We start from the raw sequence: 26,214 nt of genomic DNA on the forward strand, positions 1-26,214 counted from the left end.
TCGCAAATTGAGAAGTTTGTTTTGTTTTTTTTTTTTTTTTAGTTTATTTATTTATTTTGAGAGAGAGCAGGGGAGGGGCAGAGAGGGAGAGGAGAGAGAGGATCCCAAGCAGGCTCCATGCTGTCAGCACAGAGCCCAGCGCGGGGCTCAGACTCCCCTACCGCGAGATCACGACCTGAGCTGAAACCAAGAATCGGACGCCCGCCCAACCGAACCACCCGGGCACCCCCGAAAAGTTTACTTAAAAAAAAAAAATGAGTTACGAGGAAGGTATTACCCTTCCTCACCTGTGATTGCTGATCCGGTTACGTTAGGTGCAACGTATCTTCCCCGGGGCGTCACTAACGGAGCCCTTTTTCTCCCCGCCCCGTTCTCTTTTGCAGCATTGACAAGATCTCTAAAGTCACCTCTCCTGTGTTGGTCATCCACGGTACAGAGGACGAGGTCATCGACTTCTCCCACGGCCTGGCCATGTACGAGCGCTGTCCCCGAGCCGTGGAGCCCCTCTGGGTGGAAGGGGCCGGACACAATGACATAGAACTTTACGCACAATACCTGGACAGACTGAAACAGTTCATATCTCACGAACTGCCTAATTCCTGAAGACGGCGCCTTGATCGTACCTCATTTACTGTGAACGCACGAGTCCTCTGTTTCGCACGTGCTTGAACTGGGCAGCGGTGACGGTGTGACAGCCACGGGGGAGGCGCCCGCCTTTCGGTGTTCCAATCAAATTGCTGAGGAAGTCCCCGCCTTCTGTATCTGGAGGCGGCTCTCCTCGTTCACACAGCACGCTAAACCGAACGTTTGTGGCAGCCAGCGTCCCCCGCCTGGCAGGAAGGGGGGAATGGGAGCTGGGTGCCCGACGGTCGGTTTTCCCGTGCTGTGTGGGGAATGCTCGCGTCTGTCGCCCCGCTGTCCCCACCGGTCACGGTTCCCTTAACGCAGGACTCCGCCCTCTCCCCACCAGTGTTCTCAGTATTTGACACGCAGCTCTTTTTCCGGCCACTGGATTCATGGGTTCGATCCATTTGTGAAGCTGTGATTAGAATACAACCGGAAAACTCGGGTGATGAGAATTCATTCCTTTGCTAAGTTTCGTTCACAGGCTGATCTCTTACCCCAAACAAACCAGCCCAAGGGTGATTTACTGGAACGATCATGAACAGGTTCATCCACTGGAACCATGTAAACATAACTGGAATATTCTTAATCAAAAGGAAACTGGGGTTTTTTTAAGCATAAATTTATTACTAGTCCACAGAGTTTTAATATTTTGATGGTCCGGTTGGTCTAACACAGAGCCTAGCCGACTTTCCTTCTGTGAAGCCCTCCTGGGAGGACTTTTTTAAAGTACTGTACATATTTGCAATTGCATTGTGCATATAGATTCTTAATGGGTCATTTCCTTTTGTCGGGCTACAAGGCAAACTGCAGATCCCTCGTTTGTAATGTAAATGATTGAATACATTTTGTTAATATGTTTTTATTCCTATGTTTTGCTATTAAAAAAATTTTATAACATTTCCAAGACAAAAAAAAAAAAATTACAAGTTGATGCTTTGAACAACTTATGTAATGGAAATTTCACTAAACTAATCCTTTTAGTTTAGGAGTTACTTGGGTTTTGACCCTGGAGCTGCACCGAGTAAGCATCACAAATGGAAGATGCTTAAACATTGCTACATTGCTCATCTTGGTTGGGGGTTTGGGTTGGGGGGGTTCCTCGGTTTTGATTTCGTTTTTCTTTTCAAATGTAAAAGCCTTAAATGTACTGTAAGCCTCAGATTGTTGTCCTGTGGTGTGGAGAGAGCACGGCGGTTGGCCACGGAATAAAGAATGCATGGGTCAGAGCGTGGCTCCCGCCGTCCTTTCCTTCCTCCCCGCGTCAGAGACAGTCCCGAGTGAGAAAACGCTGTGTCGTTCAAGAAGAAACCCTCGGGGCTTTCCGATTTCACTGCCTCCCGCAGGGCGTGGGCCTCTGTCCTGCCAGAGACCCGAGCGGACTCTGGAAGAAGCCAGGGCGTCCGGCGAGTGGCAGTAAAGTGCGGCCGGGACCCCCCCGGCAGAGTCTGCGGTGGGTCCTGGGCACGAAACAGGTGATGAAGGCACCACGGCCGGGGGGGGGGGGGGGGGGGGGGGAGGGGGGGGGAATGGTACCTGCTGTTTGGAAAACACGAATCAACTGTGGTCCATAGTCGTTTCAGCCCTTTGACCACTGACCAGAAAAAGCAAGTGACAGAGGCTCGTCTTCAGCTCTGGGGACAGACCGCCTGAGCGTGCGGAAAGAGGGAGCGTTGGCAAAATGGAGGTGGAAGGGGACAGGGCGAGCTCACGTGAACGTGGGTTCCAGCACAGGGCAGGCTACTTCCTGGTCTTAGGTGGGTACCTGTAAGGGGGCGCCTTGAGACGTCTGGTGTTAGGTCAGTACCTATAAGGGGGAGCCTTGAGACTTCTAGTATTAGGTGGTGCCCGTAAGGGGGAGCCTTGATGTGACTTGTTTGTGTCCACTCCAAGTAGCTTATGTTTTCTGACTCGTGACTCCTTTCCCAAAACCAAGGGGACAGTTTTGCCGGAGTTGCACATGGGGACAGCCTTCCCCTGAGGATGATGTGCGCGGTTACCGCGGGGACCCCGAGAGAGACCCCATTCACGAGAGTAACACGTGCAAGTAATGAACCTAGGAGGCGTGGTCCCTTGTGTTTTCTGCCGCAACGTGGACTTGGGACGCGGACCAAGCCTCCCGGTAGAAAAAAGCGAACATTACTGAATAACGTGGAAGAAATCTCTGCAAGCAGATGCGTGAACTGGTGAGGAGATAAAGGCCACGCGGGTGATTTGCCGCGTGCAAAGGAGAACAGACAGGGAAGAGGGCATCGACCCCAGCGTTGTCTTGGGTGGGATTTGCTGGACTGGGTTCGCCTGAGCCTTGGCTGCCCAGTCAGGTAGAGCTCGAGGGACAGAAGCAGAACTCTTACCAACCCAAGAATAGGAGGGAACATACACAGAGATTCTCTCAAAACAAAACAGCAGGTGTTTTACTGAGCAGTGAAACAACAGAAGCATTATTTTGGTTTAGATTTTGGGAATTAGCCATAGTAGGCATGACCCTCACTGCTGAAAATTACACCAAAGACTAGCGAAAGGCGGGGGGGGGGGGGGAGAGACAGAGAAAGAAAAGGGAACAAAAGAGAAGGAAGGAAGGAAGGAAAAAAGAAAGAAAAGAAAATGAAAGGAGAAAGAAAAAGAAAGAAGGAGAAAGAAAAGGAAGAAAAAGAAAGGAAAAGAAAGAAAAAAACATGAAAAGAAGGAATGAAAAAGCTACAAAACATGGCAAAAACAGCTGAATATGTTCTAAAGCCAGACTATTGTGGGGTGTGCATGCGTGTGTGCGTGTGTGTGTGCGTGTGTGTGTGTGTTTGCTGGCTTTATTAGTACTTTAGTCAGTAGACTCAAAATACATCAAAGCATTGTTTCTTTAAAGCACAAGAAGAAATCGATAAATACGTTAATTCCGATAGCAGCAAATATCCAGGCGGCCTCCGTATCATGCTCTTTGCACAGAAATCACTCTGCCTGCACCCCTCACCCGGGAAAGCTTTCGGTCCGGCGGTAGCGGGACAGCGGTATCATGCGCCCATAAATGTATAACACGCCAAGTAGTAGCAGGTGCCGTGAAGCAAAATCCAACAGGACGAGGGTCATCAGTCTGCCGTCCGGCCAGAAGCCAAGTCCCCCACCTCCAACTGATGCACGCCCCGTCAGATACGCGAGCAGACGTTGCATTCCTGGAAAGGATAGGGAAGGGTGGTTTTGCTTTGGAGCCGGAGTTGCTTTATGGTTCCTGCCTATGCTCAGAACAGAGCCTGGAAGCTGCTGGACCCGCTAACAAGACAGCAGGTGGGTGCCTCCCGCGTGGGCACAAAGAGCCTGGTTCTGTGAACTGCTTCACTGCGCCTCGTTTCTGTCGGGGGACACCTGTAAGAAATGTATACTAAATGGCTTTATTTTTTTTCATGTTTACTTATTTCTGAGAGAGAGACAGAGACAGAGAGAGCCTGAGGCAGGGCGGGGGGTTGCGGACAGAGAGAGAGGGAGACACAGAACCCAAAGCAGGCTCCAGGCTCTGAGCTGTCGGCACAGAGCCCGACGCGGGGCTGGAACCCCCAAAGCGTCTTAAACATTAGCCTCTCAGGTAATTCCAACTGTGAGATCATGACCTGAGCCGAAGGCGGATGCTTAACCGACTGGGCCACCCGGGCGCCCCTATGCTAGATGACTTTAGATCAGAGGTCAGAAAATGTTTCCCTTCTAGGGTCAGATAGCACATGTTTTCGGCTCCCGGGGCCACATGGCCCCCACACTCAGCCTCCCAATGTGTCACGGCTGCACCGTAGACGTTGAAATGAGGGCACGTGCCGTGCTCCAATGACCTGACTGATAAAACCAGGCAGTGGGCCAGATTCGGCTCGCGGGCTCTCACTCGCCAGTCCGTCTTACAGATTCTCCTTTTAATGCTGCTGGTCGGCTGTGTTTTACTCCAAAAATAACGCATGCTCACGGGGGAGAGCACAGCTCTATGGGACACGAGGTGAAAAGCCGGGGGTCTCTCTCGCCTCGTCGCTTCCCCGTCACTACCCCAGTCCTCAGAGGGGACCCCGCGACGTACCGGCCTCCATCTGGGAAGGAACCTCGGGCCTCCCACCTACGTCCATGCCCGTGCCATCAAGTTCTCGGAGTCATTTAAGGAAAGGCAAACAAACCAAAGGGCAGACTGACCGGGCTGGGGAATGCTTCTCCTTCTGCACAGCCCGCTGGCTGGCTCCTTAATGACGGACCCTCGTCCCTCCCAGGGCAAGACGCAGGGGGGCTTCTCCTTAAAAACAAGACCACTCGGTGCATAATTAGTGGCCACTAGAAAAAATAAAATGTAATATTCTTTCAATCGGAGCTCGTCTATCAAGCCGAACGACGCGCGGAATTCATTCGTTCATTCATTCATTCATTCATTCTTCATCCAACCATATTTATGACCCCAAACTCTACTTTGCTCGGTTCTGGGGATGAGGCAGTCATGAAGTCAAAGCCCCCGTCCTCTGGGAGCTTATATTCTGGGAGGGGAAACAGACAAGACACAGGGAAACAAATAAAATAAGCCAATCATGGTGTGTGTCATAAAGGAAACGATAAACACGGGGAGGAGGTGAGAAAGCATTTAGCCCTCTGAGAGGGTAAGTGGTTCAGCATTCCACCTGTGGAATCCACCTGAGCTTGAACTTGAGTGCCACCGGCTATTAGCTGCCTGTCTCAGGGACACCGCTGCACCTCTCCGTGCCTCGGTTTCCTCATCCGTAAAATAAGGACGGTTGAGTACTTCTCTCCTAACGTTAACGTGAGGATCGCATGAGCCTAGAATGCACTGGGCTCCCCGAGACCACTAGCGATCAGCGTCTGGAGAAACGGAACATTAGCGAGGGGCCTCTTGGGAGCGTGTGGATAGAGGACACCCTTTCCTGCCCCGTGTCCTCGAACTCACGCTTTCTCACTATTATCTGTAGAAGGAGTAACCGCTATGTTTCTCTTCTCTACTCACCGTCCGTTTCGCACGTGGCTGTGACTGACAGCCATTCTAGAAATCCACGCACGTAGTTCTCAGACTTCCTGGTATTTTATTGCGAAGCATTTTTTTTTTTTTTTTTTTAATTTTTTTTTTTCAACGTTTATTTATTTTTGGGACAGAGAGAGACAGAGCATGAACGGGGGAGGGGCAGAGAGAGAAGGAGACACAGAATTGGAAACAGGCTCCAGGCTCTGAGCCATCAGCCCAGAGCCCGACGCGGGGCTCGAACTCACGGACCGCGAGATCGTGACCTGGCTGAAGTCGGACGCTTAACCGACTGCGCCACCCAGGCGCCCCTCGAAGCATTTTTTTAACCGGCCAATAATTTACCCTCAAGTCCTCTCACGGTAGGCCGGTGGTTCTCAGAGTGGGGGTCCCTGGACCAGCAGCCTCAGCATCGCCTGAGAGCTCACTCCCAGGGCAGATTCTCGGGGCCACACAAGCCGCGCTCAATCAGAACCCCTGGTGGGGACGGCGGGGCTGGTGGGGGGCTCAGGGGTCCGTTTTAACAAGCCCCGTGGGCGATCGGATTCGGTTCGTGTTAAAATTTGAAAATCTCTGAGCCAGGTTATTTGACGTTGAAATGAAAAAGGGGTCCTACCGAGAACAGCTCCTGTACTCCCCTGCTCAAGGCAACACTACGGTTTGTGGCCATGGTAACAGGTGACCAAGAGAACAGGAGTGAAAGCTGTCCATCAGTGACGCCTTCCTTCAGTGGGTTCCCAGCTCCTGAAGGCCGGCCGGTCGGCCACAGCCTGGCTCCAGGGACCAAGCCTCCTTGGCAAAGGGTCACTCGGTCCCTAAAACCTCCCGCTGGTGAGAGTCCACGAGTCCGCTGAGCCCCGCCCTGCTCACTTGGCACGAGACCATCATTGTGCTGGGCTCACTGCTTGGCCACGGACGGATCCAGAGGCACTGTGGTGATGTCTTCCTTCGACACCCCAGGCAAGCGGGTGGCTTTAGCCCACGGGCGCCCACGCTCCTTGACAGGTACGGGGTAGACAGCATCGTGAGTGCATGGGGTGGGGCGCCGTGAGGAGCCAGGAAGTGGCGTCCTGGAGAGGCACTCACATTGTTTTTTAATATATTTTGAGAGAGAGAGAGAGAGAGCAGCACAGGAGCAGAGGGAGAGGGAGGGAGATTCCCAAGCAGGCTCCGCACCACCAGCACGGAGCCCAATGCGGGGCTTGAACTCACAAACCGTGAGATCATGACCTGAGCCGAAATCAAGAGTCGGACGCTTAATTGACTGAGCCACCCAGGTGCCCCCTCCCCCTCTTTAAAAATGTTTATTTATTTTGAGAGAGAGAGAGAATGAGCAGGGTAGGGGCAGAGAGAGAGGGAGAAAGAGTACACTTTTATCACACACACACACACACACACACACACACACTCACCTGTGGGCAAGTGGGGCTCGCCTGGGGTCTTCGGGCTTTCCGTCGGCACATCCAGGTTAGTCCCGCCCCTTCGCTGTTGTACAAGAGGTGACACAAGGGGGGAGAATTGCCTCAGAGGAGAGATTGATTTGGCGACAGTTTAAGCACAGTCCGTGCCTGCGGGGTGCGCTCGTACGCTTCTGGAAAGAAGGCGCAAGGTTTCGGGGCATCACAGGAAAAGATCAATGCCTGTGTCATGTTGCCGCTGAAGCCACGGAGGACACTTGCAGCTGAGAGCATCCGCTAATGTGCTCCTTGGTTGTCTGGGAGTTACTTAGACTATTTAACCAGCGTGGTTCGTATTTATTGTTCGTGCTGGGAAATTTCTCCTCGGGCGTAGCCTGTAAATCTCAGTGGAGAGGTGGTTATTTGTTGGCTTCCGCGTCGGCTGAGCATTCATTCGCTCAGTCTGTGGTCGTGCCAGCCCGGGGACAGAGAGACGGGGGGAGATGCGTCTCTGCCACGGAGCTCGCGGCTGGAGGTGGGGGGGCGGGACGGGGGTGCACGCGCTGCTGGGGTTCCACCACAGAATGCCCTGCGAGCTCGCATGAGAGCTCAGGGTGGGGAGAGGCCAGAAAAGATACCCCCCCACCCCCCACCCCGGGCAGCAACGTCTGGTGTCCTGAAGGGTGGCCTGGGGCTTTCCGTTGGGAAATCGGTGCGGAGGCCTCTTTGGAGCAGGGCCCCGATTTTCTTCAAATACGGTCACGGGGGCTTCCCACGAAACACACTGTCTCCCAACGACGTTATGGAGTTGAAAGGGAGTTAGTCGATCTTTGGAGAAAGATCAAAGACAAATCGTGTTTACTGTATCCACCTTCTGCCGTGGGCGCTTGTACGACTGATGCTGTAATTCAGTAATCCAAATGTATTCAGTCAGTGCACTCATACGCACGCAGTGTCTGCTCTCCTGTGGAGACACTGTTCCAGGCGCGGGGGCGGAGGGGGCACGGCGGTTAATAAGACGACTCTATTCCTGATCCTTTGGCATTCACACTGCCCCAGTGGTAGTGGGACAATTAAGAAAGGACAAAGAGGGGCGCCAGGGGGGCGGGGCTCAGTCGGTTAAACGTCCGACTTGGGCTCAGGCCATGATCTCGCGGTTCGTGAGTTCGAGCCCCGCGTCGGGCTCTGTGCTGATGGCTCAGAGCCTGGAGCCTGCTTCGGATTCTGTGTCTCCTTCTCTCTCTCTCTGCCCCTCCCCTGCTTGCATTTTCTCTCTCTCTCTCTCTCTCTCTCTCAAAAGTAGACATAAAAAATTTTTTAAAAAAAGGAAAAAGAAAAGGAAAATAAATTGAGGTAAGGGGATGGGCTGGGAGTGATGGTGTTGGAGACTCGGTGTGCAGGAGGATGGAAAAGAACTGTCTTACCTGTGATTTTGGAGTAGACGCCTGAATGAAGTCGGGGAGGAGGTCGCACAGAATTCCAGAGAGGGGCAGGGTGTGGGAAGGGCGTTTCCGGCAGAAGGAACAGCCAGGACAAAGGGCCTCAGGCTGGAGCCTGTCGGGTGTGCTGAAGAAACGGGGAGGGGCAGGAGAGCCGGGGAGCGGGGTGGTGACGGAGGCCGCTCGCAGTAGACTTTGTTCCAAGTGAGAAGTAAACTGGAGGGTTTTGGAGAAGCATCGTCCATTCTGGAAGGAAACCTCCAGCCATAATTTCTTTGTAATTCCTTTCTTTGTCCTTTTGAAATTGTGGTAAAATCCAGAGAGCACAAAATTTTTCAACTTAACCGTTTTAAAGGGTACAGTTGATAGTGTTGCGTATATTCTGGGCAAACCGTCTCCAGAAGTTTTTAATCTTGCAGAGCGGGAACTCTCTATTAAACACCAGCTCCCACTGCCGTCCCCCGGCCCCTGGCCGCCGCATTCCGCCTCCCACCCTTGAACTCACTCTGGGAGCCTCGTAAAAGAGGAGGCGTAAAGTTTTTGTCTTTCTGTGACTGGCTCATGTCACTGAGAATCATGTCCTCAAGGTTCATCCACACGGTGGCCTGAGTCAGGATTTCCTTCCTTTTAAGGCTGAATAACATTCCATCGTAGGTATAGACCGCATCTCGTTTATCCGTTCTTCCGTCGACGGGCCCTTGTTATTTCCGGCTTTGGGCGACCGTGGATAATGCGACGACAAAGACCAGAGTACAGATCTCTCCTCAATACCCTGCTTTCAGTTCATTTGGCTATGTCCCCACTTGCGGGATTGCTGGATGGCGTGGTAGTTTGGGTTTTCATTTTTTTTTTTAATTTTTTTTTTTCAACGTTTATTTATTTTTGGGACAGAGAGAGACAGAGCATGAACGGGGGAGGGGCAGAGAGAGAGGGAGACACAGAATCGGAAACAGGCTCCAGGCTCTGGGCTGTCAGCCCAAAGCCTGACGCGGGGCTCGAACTCAGGGACCGCGAGATCGTGACCTGGCTGAAGTCGGACGCTCAACCGACTGCGCCACCCAGGCGCCCCTGGGTTTTCATTTTTTTAAGGGTGCCGTATTATTTTCCATGGTACCTGCATCGTTTTCTTTTCTCACCGGTAGTGCCCGTTCCCCCCACATCCCCGTCAACACTTGCTATTTTCTGTGTTTGTTAAAATGGCAGCATCCTGGCGAGTATGATGTGGCATATTTATATTTATATTTAGAAATATATATATTTATTGCCATATTGGCAATGAGTCAAAGAACAGCAATTCTGGGCATCGGGACTCAGGGAAACAGGCCCTCTCCTGTGTGGATCGGGGGAGTGGAGGTTGGTCTGACTTTCCTAGTGGGTAACCTGGCTGCGAGCTGCTGCAAACGTAAATTTCTCCCAAGGAAATAACGAAAGAGAAATGCAAATATATTCAAAATCCCAGGCTTATTTAGAATGCTGGAGTCAGGGGTATCTGGCTGGCTCAGGCAGTAGCCCACATGACTCTCGATCTCAGGGTCATGACTTGGAGCCCCAAATTGGGTGTAGAGACTACTTAAAAGTAAAAATTAGGGGCGCCTGGGTGGCGCAGTCGGTTGAGCGTCCGACTTCAGCCAGGTCACGATCTCGCGGTCCGTGAGTTCGAGCCCCGCGTCGGGCTCTGGGCTGATGGCTCAGAGCCTGGAGCCTGTTTCCGATTCTGTGTCTCCCTCTCTCTCTCTGCCCCTCCCCCGTTCATGCTCTGTCTCTCTCTGTCCCAAAAATAAATAAACGTTGAAAAAAAAATTAAAAAAAAAAAAAAAAAGTAAAAATGAAAAAAAAAATGAAAAAAAAATACAATACTGGAATCAGGAACAGGGGCTCGATTGTATAAATTATGTCCATATTAGGAAATGGTATATACCCCCTAAAATTAATGTTGAAAGAGACTTAGGACTTAGGGAAGTGGGGGCACCTGGATGGCTCCGTCCGTAGGGCATGTGAGTCTTGATCTTAGAGTCATGAGTTCGAGCCCCATGTCGGGGATAGAGATTACTTTAAAAAAAAAAAAGACTTGGGGAAATGTTTATGGTATATTATTACGTGGAAAGAGGCTTAGGACTATAAACGACGTGATTGTTTTTCCCATTTCAAAGATTATTTGCTTTTTTCCCCCCTCTGGGGCGCCTGGGGGTAAGCGTCTGACTTCGGCTCAGGTCGTGATCTCACAGTCTGTGGGTTCGAGCCCGGCATCGGGCTCGGTGCTGACAGCTCAGAGCCTGAAGCCTGCTTCGGATTCTGTGTCCCTCTCTCGCTCTGCCCCTCCTCCGCTCATGCTCTAAGAATAAATGAAACATTAAAAAAAAATTAAACAAATTTTAAGGTTATCTGTTTATTTCAGTGATCTCTACACCCAACGTGGGGCTTGGACTCATGACCCCGAGATCAAGAGTCACATGCCCTTCTTTTTTTTTTTTTTTTTTTTTAATTTTTTTTTTCAACGTTTATTTATTTTTGGGACAGAGAGAGACAGAGCATGAACGGGGGAGGGGCAGAGAGAGAGGGAGACACAGAATCGGAAACAGGCTCCAGGCTCTGAGCCATCAGCCCAAAGCCCGACGCGGGGCTCGAACTCACGGACCGCGAGATCGTGACCTGGCTGAAGTCGGACGCTTAACCGACTGCGCCACCCAGGCGCCCCAAGAGTCACATGCCCTTCTGATTGAGCCAGCCAGGCGCCCCTAATTTTTTATTTTAGTACATAAAATTTATCCTTACTCTTTGTTTTTTTTAAGGTATTCTAATTTTTTTTTTTGAAAGCAGCGAACTTGAGGGGCTCGGGCTCCTCTTCCACAGGACGTGCAGGCTGGTGAAGAAAGGCTTTGAGCTACACGGTGAACTACGCACGGAAAAATTTACGTGTGTGTTCGCATACGTGTCTGTGTATGTAACTTGCACGCAAAAGAAGGCTGTCTACTCCAAGTTCACAGTGATGATCTCTGAGCCGCAGTGATATTTTCCCTTCGTGCTCTTGTACATTCTGCAAAGTTCTTGTAATATACGCCCCTTAGGTTTGCAATTGGGTGGTCTCTCCTCGGTCCGTTTTCTGAACTTCTTAAGTTATTTTTTCCCCCCTGCAAGAAACACACATCATCTCTGCAGTTAGGGAAAAGAAATACGTGATGTGAACACATCGCATGCACACAGGAGTCTGTGCAAAATACCAGATATTAAAAAACCACAGGGGAGGTTGTTCTTTGGCGGTGATGAGTTTGAAGAGGGAGATGTGGAAATCCGCTCCCAGACCTTGCAAGCGCTTGGCCAGCATTCTAAGATTTCCCGTCCCGAATTCCAGCACAGACCTCCACTCACCAGAAAAATTAAGTATTTGTCTCTTCTTGGCCCGGCCACCTCATCCGCATCCAACAAAACAGGAACTGAGCAGCTATTAGTCCTGGAAATCTGGCTCCGGGGAACGGGGCCGGGAGTCTCCCTGTTTCAGAAGCCAGCTTCAGGCTTGGCGTGCAAGGGCGACCCCTGTCGGTAGAATTTAAGTAGGCCCGTGGATCGGGAGACCTGATGTCTCCGTTTTATTCTTTGTGGGGTCTCCTGGAAGCCTGGCAGCCAGCAGCCCACTCTCTCCTTCCCCCAGCTGCATTCTGCCTCCCATCCCCCCACGCCCCGCCCCCCTCCTCGGGTGTGCCTGCTGTGTTCCTGGGAAAACCTCATCTGGAGGCTTGGGCGTGGGAGCCACAGGTGTGGTCAGCCTGCCAGACATGGCACAGGTGGGCTGCTGCAGGGGCCGGGGCCGGGCTCTGCCCGTCGGCAGATGGGCTGCGGTGCCCCCCGCTCTGGGGGGACAGACTTGCACCCCTCCAGCTGACTGAAAACGCCAGACCCGGGCAGGGTGTGGGAGCAGTGAGCAGACAGGCCGTTGGATACAGAGGACGTGGCCGACGGGTTCCATCTCCCCCGCAGGGGGAGGCAAAGGGGCAGGCTTTCTGGGCGGAGTCACACCGTTGAAGAGCATCTCCCCTCTCCCTGCAGACTCTGGGGAGGGGGGGATTCCGGTAAGAAGCAAAAAAACTAACGCAGCCCTCTTGACCAGCTGCTCTCTGCACTCGCAAGGGCCAGCGGGTGGCTTGAGGGAGGGGTGGCTAGCCGTTCCTCCGGGCAACCCTGCTGACAGTGGGCCACAAAGGGTCGCCCGGCACACCCTGTCCATCGCGCGCCTGGTGGCAATGCCCCGGGGAGCTCTGGTTTCAGACACGTGGATCCATCAGCCCGACCCTCTCGCCCGGGGCCCTGGTCTGTGATAAAGTAAAGCTGCACACAGAGGAATGTGCTGGGCGTTTCTGTGCTTCGGGCAAACGTGACTAAGTAATTCTCAGGGCCCGTCACCAGACAGGAGTCTGCCTGTACTGTTTTGTGTCTCAGTGCCTGGGGAGCAGACCTCTCAGCCAAGAGCATATGCCCTGCAGGCCTCAGGTCTGCTCTCTGCTGATGGGAGAGAAGCAAAATCTCCCCCGTAGCTCTCTGCGTGCTCCCAGCGAGACTGGTTGGAAGCCGACCTTTCTCTGCTTAGGCCAGATGCTCAGCATCGTTCAAATGTTTGTGGGTCCTGGCATCTGGGGCGGGGGGGGGGGTCCCCCTTGGGAAAGGAAAGCAACCAGAGATTATGATATGAGGAGGAGGGGACATGGGTGGGTTCCGTCTACATTCGCTGGAAAGGAGAGGTGGGGGACAGGTGCCCACCATAAGACCCAGCTCCCTACCTTTCAAGAAGTCAAGGAAGGGCTGAGAATTACAGTCAGGGGCCCCGGGGAGGGTCAAGACCAGCTTTGTGGGAAAGGCCTGGAGAGGAATGCAGGACTTCCCTGCTTTGGCCGGGGAACGGGCGTTTCTGCCCCAGCCCAGCAGGCGGACGCCGGCAGCTTCTGCCTACAGCTCGGCCTCAGAGCCCGGCGGCAGATTCACGGGGCTGGCGACTGCCGCCTTAGCACGAGGACCTTCCCAGCACAGCTGTGGCCCTCACGGGGCAGGTGCATCTTCTAGGAGGAGGCCCGTCAGCCGGGTGGAAGGGGCGAGTTGTAAGCGCCAGCAAAGTGGAAGGGACGGAGGACTGGCGCCAAGGCCCTCGTTTTACAAACAACAAACACGCAGAGACCCGGAGGGGGGGGGGGCAGGTGACCCCGGGTCACACCGCAAGTAAGTTCGTGGCAGAATTGAGAGATGACTCCAGGTGCCCCGGGGGGGGGGAGGGGGGGCGGCCCAGGCTCTTTCTACTTGTAGTGCTCCCTCGGGCAGGGGAGAAGCTGCGGCAGCCATCCCTGCTGGCTTTGACCCTGGAGGGCCTTGGTCCGGACACCGGAAGGATTCGAACTCGCTGAGCACCTACTACGTGCGGGGTACCCGCGCTCCCCCGCCCCCGGTGAAATCCCAGCAGGGCCGCGAGGAAGCCTCACGGAACCCACTTTGCTGGCGAGGAAACCGATCCCCAGCTGTGCGCGCAGCCGCACGGCCTGGCGCGTCTGACTCCGCTTGCAAACACCGGGTCCCTATCCCAGGATCCCTCTCCAAGGCCACGCTTTTAGAAGTTGAACGCGCAGAAGAGCCAGCGACTCACCAGCCCCGCCCCCACCCCGCGGCCGCTCGGGCGCACGCAGGACGTGCTCGCCCGCCGCCTCGCGGGGTCGGAGGTCGCCCGCCCGCCCCGACCCCCACGCCCCCACCCCCCGAGCGGCCGGCCCTCGGCGCCCCGGGCTCTGGCGCCCTCCCCCGGCGGCGGCGGCGGCGGCGGCGGCGGCCGCGGGCTCGGGTCTGCGCCTCCCGGAGCGGCCGCCAGAGCCCGCCCGGGGTCCCCGCCCCACCTCGCCGAGGGGCGGTCGGCCGGGGGCGGGCGCCTGGGGCCCCGGGGCGGAGCCAGCCCGGCCGGCGCGGCGCAGGGAAGCCGCCGCGCGCTATAAAAGCCGCCGCTCTGGCCGGGGCGCCGGGGAGCGGAGCGCGGCGCGGCCGGTGGGACCGGACTGGCGGGCGCGGGAGGCGCGGGGCGTCCGGAACAGAGCGCGGCCGGCCGGGCGCGGAGCCCTTCGCTTCTCCGGCGCAGCCGCCCCTCCGCCGGCGCACGGCCCCGGAGCGCGCGGGGGCCCTGGGCTGGGTCCGCCGCACCGCCCCTGCCGCCGCGCACCCGGCCCGGGAGGCGTGCCGCCGCCGCCGTCGCCGCCGTCGCCGCCGCGGACCCGGAGGTAAGAGGGCCGGGAGCGCGGACGCCCCGAGCTCGGAGCGGGGGCAGGGTCGCGGGAAAACGTCGCCCGTCGGTGGCTTCGGTCAGCCCGTCCGCTCGCTGCTCTGCGGTGCGCCTCTGTCTGTCTGTGTGTCCGTCCGTCCGAGCGTCCGTTGATGGGCACGCGCCCCTGTCACTGTCCCTCTGTGAGATTTCACCGAGACCGTGCGATCTGTGCAAGCAGCAGGTGCCGGGGGCGCCGGCGTCCACGGAGCGCACCCAGCGCGGGGGGGTGCTCTTGCTTTCCGTAGCGTTCCCCCCTTCTCAGTGGCTGAGTCTTGCGCCCGGGACGGTGGCTGGCGGGCGAGGGACCGCTCCGAGGGTCGGGTCGCCGGGTCCGGCCGCTCACACTGTGCACTAGTGCGTGTGCGCCTGGCCACGTTGCGCCCTGCGGCTCGGCCCCGCGCGCTCTTCCTCCTGGGCCCCCCTCCGCCTCCCGCCGCCTCTGGCTCCCGCACCCCCGGATCGCGCTGGGCTCCCCGCGTCGCGCTGGCGCGGGAGGCGACTGGATGTGAAAAGAAGTTGACGGCCCCTGTTGATGTTTAGACTGAGACTCCAAACCCGGCGTTGCCGGGAGAGGGTTTGGTGGTGCCTGGCACGGGACGTCGGCTCCAGAAAAGGTTACCTTAGGTTGGGAGGAAAGGCAGGGACCTGGCAGAGCGCAAGCCAGGGCTGCGGCCACGTCTCCGGCTCGCCGCTCCGGGAACCAGGGCCAGAGACCTTCTGGAATGGACCCGGCGGCACGCATGTGCTCTGGAGAAAGGCGCCCAGTGCGCCCGAGGTCGTCAGCCGCAGACTCTCAGCTCTCAGAGACCGCCGCCGCCGGTCCCCAAGCGTCCAGCACGGCGGCCGTCCAGGCGCGCCTCCAGCAGCCGGCTTTGAGGTCCTGAGTCTCGCTCCGCGCAGCCAGCGTTGCCCACAGGTGAGAACTCTGTTTTGAAACTAATCTTTTGATGTGTGAGCCAGCGCCTGGCTGCAGCCCCATCCCGGAGATGGTGAGCCTGGGAGCGAGTCTCCATTCCAGCGGTCTGGAGAGGGATGCCGGGCGCGCCCCGGGGCTGGAGACCCGCGGCTTTGCGTGCCCAGGCGCGGCGCCACCATGGACAGCTCCCAGCCACTTCCTCCACTCCGGGTGTGCGGCCCTGGGTCTCGGGAAGGTGCGTCCTCCCAGACTCCAGGCGTTGGGGCGACAGGCGGGAGGAGAGGGACAGCTAGGTCTTGAGAGCCCTCTGTATCCTGTCCCGAGGGGGCAGGAGCCACTCGGGAGGGAGCCAGGGCTTGTGACTGGGACCTAGATCAGCCTGCAGGTGAACTCTGTCCGGGACCTCTGGTATGCTGTTGGGGGACAGGGCGTCCCTGGCTTTTTTGCGGCACTCACAAAGGACCTCTTGAGGTCCCTCAGAGGTGTCATAAATGTGTGACGCCCGGGCATCCAACTGAGACAGTGAGATAATGCCAGACCTAATTAGGAACCGCCCAGCCCGCTTCCTGTGCACCACATAGGGTCTTGCTACGTTCCATTAAGTTATTTAGTAAATTTGATCTTGGGAAGATACATTAGTTTCAGAGTCACAGGGACGGAATGCAGGAGACTCCGCCAGAGCAAGTTCTAGAGAATGTGTCCAGATGCATTTGGGAACGCAACTGTACTCACTTCTGATCCTAATGGTTTTCTGCGGGGTGCATGGCACTCGTAAGGAAGCTTCTAAAGGTTCCTCTGGAGCCCAGTTGATGATTTTTCAAGTTGGTTGCTTGGAAACAGGGAGGAGAGAACCTGTAGGGGTTCATATCCGTGCAAATTAAACATCTCCTTTCTCTGATGGGAAACGGCACTGGCTCTGTGTGTTCCTTTTGTATATTTGCACCTGTGCAGAAGCGTGTGTCTGCCTTTACTTGAAAATCGTAAGAAATTTCCAAGGTCGGCTTCCGGTTGTGACCGATGGAGGTCCGTGGAGAGTAAAAAGAATCAGGCACCTTTTTTTTTTTTTTTTTGAGGCAGCATGTGTAATTTTGTGACAGTCACTTAAGCTCTGTGCCTGTTTCCTCGTCTGTCACATGGGACCACACATTCTCTCTTGCAGAATTGCTGATGGGAACTAAGTGGAAAGCATTTCGCCCCTAGCTGAGCACAGAGAAAGCTCTTAAGTTGGTGGTGGTTACGGGTGCATTTGAAAGGCAGTTGTGCATTTGTTTTGAATCACCAGCCCTCTGCCCTCTGCTGTCTCTCTCTCTCTCTCTCTCTGCTAACCTGCCATCATTTGACACAGACTCCAAATCCTGCTTAATGTTCCTGTTGGGGAACTGGTTGACAAAAGTCATGCCCGTGTCGAAGCTGATCCCAGCGCCAACAAAAATCTCACTGAAAGCTACATGGAAGAATTTTTGTGAGACGAGTCAGCCGCCTGTGTTTCTCACCTGTATACACTTGGAAGAAAGACAAAGTGAGTCCTTTTCAAAATACTGTCATAGCTCCCCGAGTTGGAGGATTATTTCTCCCTGATCCTTCTCTCGAAGAAGGCGGGACCTCCAGGGGGCCTCCTTGTCCCGCTGGTGGGGGGCAGGGCGTTCTCTGGGGTCTTGTCGGGGGAGTGGCTTCCACGGCCCCCTCTTCTGGATTGTGCAGGATGGAGTGAGGGTCGCTTCCCCCGGGCAGCGCCTGGTCTAGGAAGCCCGCGAGCGCTCGCGACCTGGCAGGAAGCACACCCCTTCCTGGTGGAGCCCTGCCGGGGGCTGTGACATACCGCCCAGGACACAGCGCTGCACATGGGGGTTCTGCCCGCTATATGTCACTGAGAGCGTGAAGTTTGGATGATGGAATTATAACGGGCCCAATCTCACAGTTAGAGTTTTTCCCCCAAAATGTGTGTGTGTGTTTCTGCCAGTTTCACATTCTAGTCCTCCTAGATTTCCTGTCTATTAGTTGTATTTATTGATTTATTTTCCTCAGCAGATCAGAAGACTCTTTAGCTCCCTGCCTCTAAGCTCAAGGATGCAGTCCACAGACGCTGGGAGTCTCGCCGGCGATGCGGCGATGTGAACGGAGCAGGAGGCTGAACCCCAGTTGACCTTGAAGGGCTGGCTGTCTTCTCTGGACTCCCCTGCAGGTTCCGGTCCCCAGCGCTCAGCTTTCTGGTAGGAAGACGACTGAACTACAGAACATTCTTGGAATGCGGGGCCAATGAGGGGAGGAACAGGTGTAGGAGGGAGAGGGGGTCTCCGCGGGCCCTGTGGCACTCCGTGCGCAACAGCAGGGGCTGAGTCTCCGGGACAGACCAGTCTGATGGCAAGAGCGGCATTCGGGGGGCGGGGGGTGGGGGCAGCAGGCTGAGAGGGGCGCATACGGCCCTCGAACCCCGCTGCTTGAGTGGCCCCCTTCTGTGGTGTCTGCAGGGCGGCGAGTAGCATCCTGCGTTTGTGGCTGTGGCTCAAGAGAGCGTTAGGAGGGGTAGTGGGCACAGAGGGACCCTTCTCAGTGCTGAGTGCCTTTTTCAGCAGTGTTCACCTGGGCCCTGAGCCTCCTTCCCCAAGAGCCCGACACACGGAAACTGTGTTAAAGGGGGTAGGACTGTGGTGGCTCTCACGGCATTCGTCTCTGTGCCTCTGCCCCCGCCCCCCGGCCCCGCTCGCTCCCTCCAGGGGCCATCCTAGCCCCTCTGGTGGGTCTCCCGCTCCTTCCCTTGTCCTCCTGTCCTCCGTCTGCTCCGGTGCCAGGCTTTGTTCAAACCTGGCTCTTCAGAAGGGAGACTGCCTGCAGAGAAATGTCATCAAATATACATTTGCTCTCCGCTCGGCTCCCTCGGGGCCAGGAAACACCCTTCCCCACCCTGCTGCTTTTCCAGGGCCCCTCTCCAGGCTTGTGGGCTCAGCGAGCCCACCCCCTGCGGGGTGAGGGAGCCCTGGCGAGCGCAGCCGTCCCCCCCGGCCCCGTACTCACTCCGAGCAGGTCGCCAGCTCCGGACAGTCTGGCTCCTCGCGGCAGATGGCTGGGGTGTTATCTTGGAATCTTCTGCTTCTGGGGCAGGATGGATGCAGGACTGAGACTTGAATAGGCAAACGAGTCTCGGGACCGGGTTAGGAAGCTCGCTCCCATTGGCCGGTCTGGGTGGGTGGGGGGCTGAGAGTCTGCGCTGGTCCACGGAGCCCCCCGTGGGGTGCCAGCGGGGACACCCGCACCTTCCTGTCCTCGACCTCGGCACTTCTGGGTGTGCCCTGTGGGTTTCTGGTGTCTGAGCGCCTGCGGTCCAGCTGGCCTGTGTCCCCCTGGTGACCTTATACCGACCCCTCACATTCTCGGAGGTGATTATTGTTGCTTCTAAACCGTCTTATGGGTCGACTAAATATCTTGAATCCCTTGTCCCTTGTCATAATAAATTTCCCAGCGCTCTGAGCCGAGTCACTTTTAAGTGTGGGACCGTTGTGCAAATGGCAGTCCGTCTTTGCTTGGCGGAGGCGTCTGAGTGTAATTTTGCTGGAATTAAGAGATCACTCGGCGGGGGGGGGGGGGGGGGGGGGGGGTCTCCTCTCCCTCTGGTTCCGGACACAGAGAAGGCGTGTTTACGTTCAGATGACTTCCCTTGACTCTAAGTCACAACTGCGTTTTGAACCTAAAAATGACATTTAAGCCTCAATTATCTTCCTCAGGCCCCCTCCCTGTGGGGATGAGCGGCTCCTCCCAGGGATGCGGGCCAGCCCAAGGCGCTTTTGATCGTCTCTACACGCGGGCCCTGTGTTAGCCACCGGGGAGGCAGAGGTCATCCGTGGGCCCTGCCCTCCAAGCTGCCCGCCTCGCTGGGGGAGCGGACACCTAAGCCAGAAGTCTCCAGGCGGGTGTGATGGGGGCGGGGACACACGGGTCAGCAGGGGTGGTGGGCGGGGGGCCTGCTGAGGGCAGGTGAAGCTGGGAGACATTCTAGAAGCTTCCCTGAGAAGGGGCCATACCGTGCATCTGGAAGGACAAGCAGAAATTTATAGGAATTTTCCCAAGAGGCCAAGGTGAGGTTTGGGGAGGGGAGTTCAGAGGGCGTTCCACATAGAGAAAAGGCCGCGGGGAAAGATCCAGAAGCACAGGCAGGCTTGGGCCTCTGACTACCTTCAGCCTCTCACGGGCACAGCGCCCCTTACCTGCCCAGACCTGGGGCTGCACCCAGCAGAAGAGAGAGTCGTTCGGTGCCTTTAGTCTCGTAGACTAGTGACTGTAAATGACTTTAACCGTACACTTTTTTCCCCAACAAAATCTTACTAACTCTGATTTACAAATCAGATAAAAAGGGGCTGTGGCTGGGAGTGGGCTTTTCTCTTGAGGCCCCCGAGGGGTTCCCCAGGGCTCTGTGGGTTCCAAGGAGCACAGTTTGAACACCTCTGTCCCGGATCATTGCATTTTGCTTTTGGCCATCCTAGTTAATAATGTCATCTTCCTATGATTGTGGTTTGTCTGGCCACATCTTAATATTCTGGATGTCTCGCGGGGTTCTGTGTCAACAATTTTTAATGAAACGAAGCCGGAATTTTCCTGCATGTGACTATCTAACAACTGTGGGGTGTGTGGGTTACCAGGGGTAAGGATCTGTGACAGGGGCTGGCTCAGAAAACTCAGGCTGTGGGGCGCCTGGGGGGCTCAGTCGCTTAAGCGTCCGACTTCGGCTCAGGTCATGATCTCACAGTCCATGAGTTCGAGCCCCGCATCCGGCTCTGTGCTGACAGCTCGGAGCCTGCAGCCTGCTTCCGATTCTGTGTCTCCCTCTCTCTCTGCCCCTCCCCTGCTCGTGCTCTGTCTCTCTCTCTCAAAAATAAATACACATTAAAGAAAGAAAACTCAAGCTGTAGCAGGCACAGGAGGTGAAGACAGGCGTGAGCTTCTCACAGAAAATGGACTTCTTATTTTCAACCTTGTCCGTCTATCTTGTCCATTCTTCGGATCCTAGAAAAGCTGGCAAGAAGGAAAACAGAGCTTATTTCCAGGGTATACGACCTGGAACATCCAGGATCTTGTGCCCTTTCTCACCGAGGTAGCCACATCTGAATGTGGGACGTTTTTGAAAATGGGGTTTGAACGGGACTGTAAGTCAGAAGTATAGAAATGGATAAGTTCTGCTGGCCTGGGGTGAGGTGGAAGGTTCCAGGTCAAGCTGCGGCCCCCGCGTGCTTCTTACAGAGGTGCCCCAAAGGAGGAGGTCCACGCTCTGAATGGGGGGTGGGGGGGACCCAGAGAGAACCCCGCCCTCGCCGATGGGATCTGAAGAACCCCTTCCAGCTCTGAAGTCGGAATCATATGACTGATGCCAGGTGATCAAGGTGAGGCATGGTCAGTGCCGAGAGTTTAGAGGGTACCTCCAGCTCCGGAATGCCCCGCTGGCTATGTGACGAGCCCGCGGAGGAAAGTGGCAGGGCACGTTTCCCTCTGGGTGGACATCCGCACTTGCCCGGGCTTGCCTGCCAGACCAGCAACCCACCGAACCGGGCAGTGTCGGGGAGGGCTGTGGTGCCTGTGGGCGACCAGCATCTGGGGCATCTGGCCTCACGTCCGCGTCCAGACCTGGAACACCCTGAACTTTGGCCTTGACTCCCTAAACCATGGGGTTTTAGCCTGTCCCCGCTTGCTAGGGGCTGGATGTCGGCTGGCTCCTATGTCACCCTGACCTCTTGGCATCGGTGACCAAAGACCCTGGTTCCCTAGATCCCATGGGACCATCTGGGGGCGGCCCGCGGGGATCCTGAGCTGTCCACCAGATGCAGAGGCCATGCCTGGCTCTGTCCTCTCCCCTGGGTGGGGGGGGGGGGTGTGGGCAGTGGTGCCTGCTGGTGTATGATGAGGGCACAGGTGCCCGAGGGTACAGAGCTGGTAGAGGTGGCATCTGGGCATCCGTCCAGCTCTGGTCGAGTACGTCAGCCGCCTGCCTTCTTCCCAGGCTCTTGTCCCTGCTGTGTGGTGGGAGCAGTTATTCCCAGCTCAGCCCCACCGAGTCTCCGAGTTCCTGGGTCTCCAGAGCCCCCCCAGGCTGACAGCGGGTGTGCAAAGCTTTCTCCTTCCCCTAGAGAATAACAGGAAGGAGCCTCAAGAGGAGTGAGGAGGGGAGCAGATTTGGGCAAACCGTTTAAAAAAAGAAAACGTTATTAAGCAGACTGGTGGTTTTATGACAAGCCTGTTTCAAAGCTGTGTTGCCCTGAGTAATTTGCTCATATGCTAATTTTCCAAAGGTTTGGGCTCAGGAAAACCTCAAACATAGTGGCTAAGTACTTTTTCCTTTCCTTTCAAAATCGTGTTTATTTTCGGAGGAACTTAATCCATATGTTTCAGATCCATTTCCGTGTTACTCAGCAAAAGGTCCCCCCCCCCCGCCGACGTTGCTGAGCCGCGAGTGCGGTTTGGTTCTTTCTCTTCCCGGCTGCGGCCGCCCCACACTTCACCGACCCGTGCGCCCGGCCTGAGCACCGCTACAGCCTAAGTCAATACAGGCCCTGGAGGCAAAAGGGAAAACTCAGTCGCGCCGACCCTGTCTTTATTTAAAATCGTGATGGTTGGTTCGCTATGCATTTGCTGCAGGAATTTCGATTTGTGAAATGGGGCATTTGCAGTGTCGTCTGGATTAAAGTCTGAGTTTTTCGGTGCTCTTTTAAATCTTGCACGCTGGCCTCGGCCTCAGGGTCGCCCCGGTCAGCGCTCCCCCGGGCTCATCCTGGTTGGGGCGCGCTGGTGACCTTGCCGTTGGAGCCGGCTCTGCCGTTGTCCCCGCCTGGGTAGGGGTCGGCGCCCGGGACCAGGCACACAAGGTTTTGGGGACGCTGACGGTGCCTCCCCTCAGGCGGTTAACCCAACTGTTGATGTGGTTTGGGGTGGAGCCCTGCCAGGGGAGAGGGGGCGGAGCCCTGCCAGGGGAGAGGGGGCGGAGCCCTGCCAGGGGAGAGGGGGCGGAGCCCTGCCGGGGAGAGGGGGCGGAGCGCTGCCAGGGGAAAGGGGCGGAGCGCTGCCAGGGGAGAGGGGGCGGAGCCCTGCCAGGGGAGAGGGGGCGGAGCCCTGCCAGGGGGAAGTGTGGAGGAGGGTGAGTTCTTGTCAGCTTTCCCCGTGACCCGAACCCGGCTTCCCTTCGTTTTCAGAGCAGGGAATTTGCAGTGGTCGATGCCAGAATGTTTTACAGCTTCTGCTGGGCCGACGTGTCCCTGCATCCGTGACTTCTTCAGAAGGGACCGAGTTCATGAGATTTCTCAATTCAGTTCCCGGTAGCAAAAGAGAAAGCAGCTGTCGGGTTTTGGCTTTGGAACTTCCCTATGCAAGAATTTGTCCTCATTTAAATGATTTTTAAAAAATAAGAAGGCACAGCCCTCTCCACGGTGTCTGTCTGGTTCACCCCTTTGGAGAGGCTCAGAGATTCCTCTGACCACAAAATTGTGGGCTGTGTCTATGCATGCGCCAGGTGGCGGAGAAAGCTGGAGTCTGTTTTGAATTTTAAGATCGTTGGGTAATGTTGTTACAAATGGTAACACATAAACATTTCCTGGGATTTTCTGAGAATGACCATGTAGTGAAGTTCATTTTTACTTTGAACATCCCCATATACAGTTACTTTAAATAAGAGACTATTTTTAATGTATTAAAAAAAAGGATGATGCTTTCATTGAATCTTGCTTAATAAGCACAAACGTGAGCCTCTGCTCTGCTGGGTTGCGTGAGGACATCACCTCCCCAAGGTCAGGGGAACAGAGACGGGAGAGTCCACCCTGAGTGGTGAGCGTCAGATTTGCACACGGCCCGCTGGAGGCCATTCTGGGCAGGAGGCTGGGATCTGCCTCCCACGATGCACAAAGGGCCTCATCTCAGCCCAAGAAAGAGGCATTTCTTCATTCGGGACAGGCCCCCCTTCCCCCCGGGCTCGGACACAGAGACTGTCATGTTCTGTTTATTCCCAAGGCCTAGCACACAGTAGGCACAAAACATTTATTAAATACACGAAGGCATGAGTTCTGCATCTGAGCCCCAGCTCCCAAGGGCACACATTTCCGGGCGGAATAGATCTGATGCAAATTCAACAAAACCGGAGCCCGACCAGCCGGGGTAGGGTCTGCACTTGGGTGGCCCTGTGGTCATTCTCGTCATTGTTATGGATAACCCGGCCTTACGGAGCATTTACCGGTTCCAGGCAGCATGCAATCACTTGATCGTCCGACAGCCCCGAGCAAGGCATCGGATGGAGAGGACTCCGTGAGGCCCCCCCTGCGGTCACTCAGCAGCCTTGAAACACGGTGCCACACCGCAGGGACATTGGCAGCTGATGGAGTTGGTCCTGGGACCCGCGTCTGTGTCAGTCCAGACGCCCTCTCTCTGAGTGATGACCGATGTTGCTTGAGTTTTTGAATTTTGAGAGAGCATGTTTCTGGGGATAGTGTAACTCACACGAAGGCAGCTGGAGAGTTAATTTCAACTCCACAGCACTCAGGGTGGATGCCCCGATTCTTGATGGCCAGCTGGGATTCAGACATGGCTCCGTCGTATCTCCCTGTGCTGGAGGAGCTCATGGTCTAGCCGGGGAGACAGACGGACAGACATTCAGCGACCTGCGGTCTGTGCTGGAAGCGAGGTGTGAACAACATGATACAGATTGATGATGCGTAACCTGCGGGGGAAACCGACCAGCGGGCAAGAGGCCGGGGTGAAGGAAGTGTGTGGTTGGCTCTTGAAGGAGAGTACGGTCTCCTGGGCAGAGGAAGAAGGTTTAGGAAGGAAGGAATAGTCTGAGCTAAGTTCAGAGAATCCAGGAAACAGGAGTCTGGGGGAAGGTCTAGGAGTTCCTGGAAATGAGATCGTAAGGGTGGGGGCGGGGGGGGTCGGTCCTTCACAGCTGAGTCAGGGAGTCTGGCCTCCAACCGTGGTGACTTGGACGAGGGAGGGGAACGTTAGACCCTTGTTCCTGGTGGCAGGTGGTTTGGGTTGGGTTTGCGTCCGTCAGTCCTGAGGGTGGTATTCTTGGCAGGAGGTGCACTCCAGGACGCCCGCTCTCCCTGGGGAGCGTGGCTGGCAGGGCCCAGCAAGGGCAAGAAGGAGGCCTCGGCCGCCCAAGGGGAACTAGTGGAACCCGGCCAATGGGGGGTGGAGGGCAGGAGGGAGAGCATCACGTTGGAGACGTTTCGGGGATTGGCGGCCCGAGTCTCTGACAACACGAGGCCCGGTCCCTCTGCAGGCAGAGCTCCGAGCCTCTGAGGGAAAATTTCGGAGGCTCGTGACCCCGAGCCCTTCTAGACTGATGTATCCCCTGCTCCCTGTGCGGCCTCAGTGTGGGGTCAGGAGGGTACAGGCCTCTGTCCTTTGGCCTTCGTGCTGGTCTCCGGAAGCGCCTTCCTAATTCTTCGCAGATTCTGGGGCAAATCCCTAACTGCCTTGAGGGCTGGCCTGCAGCAGGGGGGGCACGGGAACAGAGCGTCTGTGAGGGGCTCACCTTGGGAAGGGACAGAGGGGGCAGCGTGGAAATGCTTCTCCGGTTCTGCCCTGTATCAAGCGGATCCTCTGCTGTGTGGCCTGCAGAGACCCAGGGGCCACCTTCCCGTGGCTTCCTCTCCTCCCCGCCCGGCGTTTGTAATTAGGCATTCAGGGAATTTCAGGGAACGACATCCACCCACAAACGTCCCCTGAGGGTCGCCCGGGTGCCCAGAGCTGTACTGAGTTCTGCCCGTTCAACAGACACATAAGTTGAGGTCCAGATCACCAGCATCTCCAAGAGGATCCTAACCAGATGACCAGAGAGAAATATGGACAAGTGCTTTAGGGAAAACTCCCCTCGATTTTGCCGACCGCAGAATAAACTGTTTGCCGTATTCCTTCCTCGCCATTTTAAAAGGCTCCTTAGTTTGTATTTTCTTGGGTTTCTACAACGTTAGAGCTGGTGTAAAAACTGGAAAAGGGGCATGGGAACCCCACACACCTGGCCACAAATCCACTGCCCTCGCTGACTTGCTGTGTGACTTTGGACAAGTTACTGCACCTCTCTGTGCCCTAGTTGGCGATCCATCCCCCAAAGCGGGATGACTGTGTTTTTTCTGAGAATAACATAAGGCAGCTAGTAGTCACGTAGCACCTGCAGGCTCTTGGGGCTGTGGCCGGGGACAGAGCAGGCGTACAAATGGCGAATCTCCCCATTTGTCAGCCACTCAGTTGAATCAGCAGTCATTTCGAGCAAAGAAGGCAAACCTGTGACTTCCGGGCGAGTTTGCAAACTTGAAAAACTTTGTCGGAGGTTAGCGGCCCCCCTCTGACGGCCCGGGGCGCCCCCGAGGCCGCTGCGGAGGGACAGGCCACGTCGTGGGGGACGCCCGGCCCTGTGGCCTACGGGACCAGGAACGGGGTCTAGCTGCTCACGTGGCTTCTCCAGAACCGAGCCGGTGCTTAGCACGCGTGGACGGGTGAGCGCTGTTGGCGAGGACAGGCTCTCGCTCGCGCCTGCCCTCTGCTCGCCGCACACGTCCCTCCCTCACGTCGTGCAGCAGGGCCCCGAGAGTGAGCGTTGACTTGGT

At 56.0% G+C, this 26,214-nt stretch overlaps 2 protein-coding genes across 6 annotated transcripts in view; both read left to right on the plus strand.

Annotated features, from left to right (window-relative positions):
• ABHD17C (abhydrolase domain containing 17C, depalmitoylase) overlaps positions 1-1,858 on the plus strand; it is a 50,512-nt gene extending 48,654 nt beyond the window's left edge. The window contains exon 3 of the mRNA XM_045452264.1: positions 384-1,858. Within this exon, the coding sequence (XP_045308220.1) occupies positions 384-603 (220 nt within the window). The 3' untranslated portion in view covers positions 604-1,858. The remainder of the gene's footprint in view (positions 1-383) is intronic.
• Positions 1,859-14,725: 12,867 nt separating this feature from the next.
• LOC123584436 (cell migration inducing hyaluronidase 1) overlaps positions 14,726-26,214 on the plus strand; it is a 128,984-nt gene continuing 117,495 nt past the window's right edge. The window contains exons 1-3 of one of the 5 annotated variants that reach the window (XM_045452268.1): positions 14,726-15,640; positions 16,986-17,159; positions 17,669-17,850. The gene's annotated coding sequence lies outside the window, so the exon portion shown is untranslated. Of the gene's footprint in view, positions 15,641-16,693; positions 17,160-17,665; positions 17,851-26,214 lie in introns of those variants that run through there. The other 4 variants (XM_045452266.1, XM_045452265.1, XM_045452270.1 and 1 more) reach the window with 4 other exon arrangements.

This window comes from Leopardus geoffroyi, chromosome B3, assembly GCF_018350155.1.
Source record: "Leopardus geoffroyi isolate Oge1 chromosome B3, O.geoffroyi_Oge1_pat1.0, whole genome shotgun sequence".
Taxonomy (NCBI): domain Eukaryota; kingdom Metazoa; phylum Chordata; class Mammalia; order Carnivora; family Felidae; genus Leopardus; species Leopardus geoffroyi.